General features: G+C 40.0%; 1 protein-coding gene across 1 annotated transcript; it reads left to right on the forward strand.

The window, feature by feature from the left end:
* Positions 1-399: 399 nt before the first annotated feature.
* On the forward strand, positions 400-1,297 carry mespba (mesoderm posterior ba). Its single transcript, XM_033991873.1, has 2 exons — positions 400-1,116; positions 1,244-1,297. Exons 1-2 carry the CDS (start codon positions 400-402, stop codon positions 1,295-1,297), a joined length of 771 nt encoding a protein of 256 aa, XP_033847764.1.
* The last annotated feature ends 1,092 nt before the right edge of the window (positions 1,298-2,389 follow it).

Genomic DNA, 2,389 nt, shown 5'->3' on the forward strand with positions numbered 1-2,389 from the left:
CGTGGGAAAGTGTTTCACTTTCTCCAAAGTGAAGCCAAAAGTGCCTCCTGTCAAACATAAGCTACTTTTGTGCAGCCATGTGCAAAATGCATCTACATCGCTGAACGGACAGAATCTCAAAAAGCAAAATCTGTTTATTGTTTGGAGAAGGGGTCAAAATTCACACTTGGGCTGCTGCAGCTGAATTTTCCCAGACAGGAGGAGCAGAGAGGGGCTCTGACAGAGTGCTGCACAGTGTGTGTGAGGGCCTGCCTGGGACACTGATGGTTTGGGAGAATCTGCAGAGGTGTCACTTCACACCTCTGCGGCCTGGCCTGGATTTATATACCAGCAGCACAGCTCAGTGCGGCATACACACTCCTTCAGTCTCTCTAGACAGACCCCTGAGCTCCTCACAACATGGATACCTCGTCTGTTCTGGACTACAGCCTGCAATACCAGTGGTGTTCTGACTCGGATATGTCTAGCCTTTCTTCTCCATCTCTCTCCCCTGTGTCATCTATGGACTCCAGCCTATCGCCCTCTTACCGGCAGCTACCACAGCCATCCACCAAAGCCTCTGACACGGGATACTCTCAGAAATCTAAAAGCGTAAGCAAAGTGGGCCGAGCCAGGACAACCAGGATCCGTTCCAAGCAAAGGGAGAGCGCCAGTGAGAAGGAGAAGTTGAGAATGAGAGACTTGACTAAGGCGCTTCATCACCTCCGGTCATTCTTGCCACCTTCAGTAGCCCCTGCTGGGCAGACTCTGACCAAGATCGAGACCCTCCGCCTCACAATTCGCTACATCTCCTACCTGTCCGCTCAATTGGGCCTGAGCGAAGAGGTGCTGTTCCAGAGAAGGGAGCAAGGAGACATGACCGCCCACGACACAACCTCACCGGATCTCCTCAGCTACTTCCAACCTAGACCTATGAGAACACAGGACAGTCAGAGTCTTAACCTGAATCAAAACTTAAGCCAGAACTTCTACTTACCACAACCTGCAATGGTGCATTCTGGGAGTTGTAGTTTTGGGATGGATCAGTACAGCAGAGGGTACAGTGAAGTTCCACAGAGGGAAGTCAGAATGGACAGTGTTCTTCAGTCAACTCCAGCAGCACAGTCATCCTATCAGGTATGTTGATTTTTAGCTATAAACATAATACTATAACACCATGACAATATTTTATTTCAGTGCAATGTCATCTTGAGTATGACTATTAATAAGTCACCTTTTCCCTTTTTTTTTTTTTTTTTTATAGATGTATGACAGTGGATTCCACCTCCCTTTGGTTCCCGGAGATTACTACGCCTGAACATTTCAGAACAACAACAGCCTACTTTCCAACTTAAACTGCCTCACTGTGAAAGGACTAATTTATTTGTTTAATATATATGTTATTTTGCTTTATATTTATTCTTGTTCATGTTTGTTGTAAATATTTTAAAATGTAACAACTATTTTTATATGTCTTTATACCACTATTTATAATAAAAATATAAAAATGTTAAATTGTGCTTTTGGCATTGAAATTTTTTGTTGGGTAAAGAAAATGAGCTGTTAAAATTGACCATCTTAGCTAATCAACAGAAAAAAATATATCAGAGCCACTTTAGCCCCCAGTGCCCTCTGCTGGTTATGGGTGGCACTACATTATTACTACATATTAGCAAATAAAAACTTGAGCGCTAGAGTATTATTAACATTTCAAATTAAGTATTATAATAGTATAATATTTTCACTTGATTAAATATTATAGCCTGGTCTATGCAAAAAAGCTCAATTTACATCAATGTTTTGACTGAAGATATATCATACCCAGTTCTAAAATCATTAGCTGCATGTTGTCGAACTTCGTTATTTATTTTCAGTATTTAGGGATAGGTTTCAAAGATATTTTACCGTCTACTCGAGGTAGCTTTGCCATTTCCTGTCATCATGAGGAGCATCCATGATTAGGCAAAAAACATGGAGGCTACAGCACATGCCTGTGAGAAGGTATGTGCTATTTTGTATTTATTTATTTTTATTTTTACTTTTTTTGCAATTAGTCCCAATAGCCTATTAACACTTTGAAAGAAAAGAAAAAGAAAAAAAATGCATCCCTCCATATCCATGATTTAGTTATTAGGCAATGATTGATTTATTAACGGCAAGAAGACGACCCTGAAACAAAACAAAAAACTTTCCTTGTAAAATCATAGTAGAATATAAGCTATTCCTTAATAGAAAATAAGCCTTTCCTTACTGTTGATAACCATGGTGGAACAGTATGGAAGAAGTATTCAATTTTTTTTAGGTTACTTATCCAGGAGCAAAAAAAAACTTAACGTACTGAAGTACTAAGAGCAAGTAAAAGTAGCCTAGATTGTGTATTTCCATCACTGTATAATGTAGTAAAAATAGT

This window comes from Periophthalmus magnuspinnatus, chromosome 3, assembly GCF_009829125.3.
Source record: "Periophthalmus magnuspinnatus isolate fPerMag1 chromosome 3, fPerMag1.2.pri, whole genome shotgun sequence".
In the NCBI taxonomy this organism is placed as follows: domain Eukaryota; kingdom Metazoa; phylum Chordata; class Actinopteri; order Gobiiformes; family Gobiidae; genus Periophthalmus; species Periophthalmus magnuspinnatus.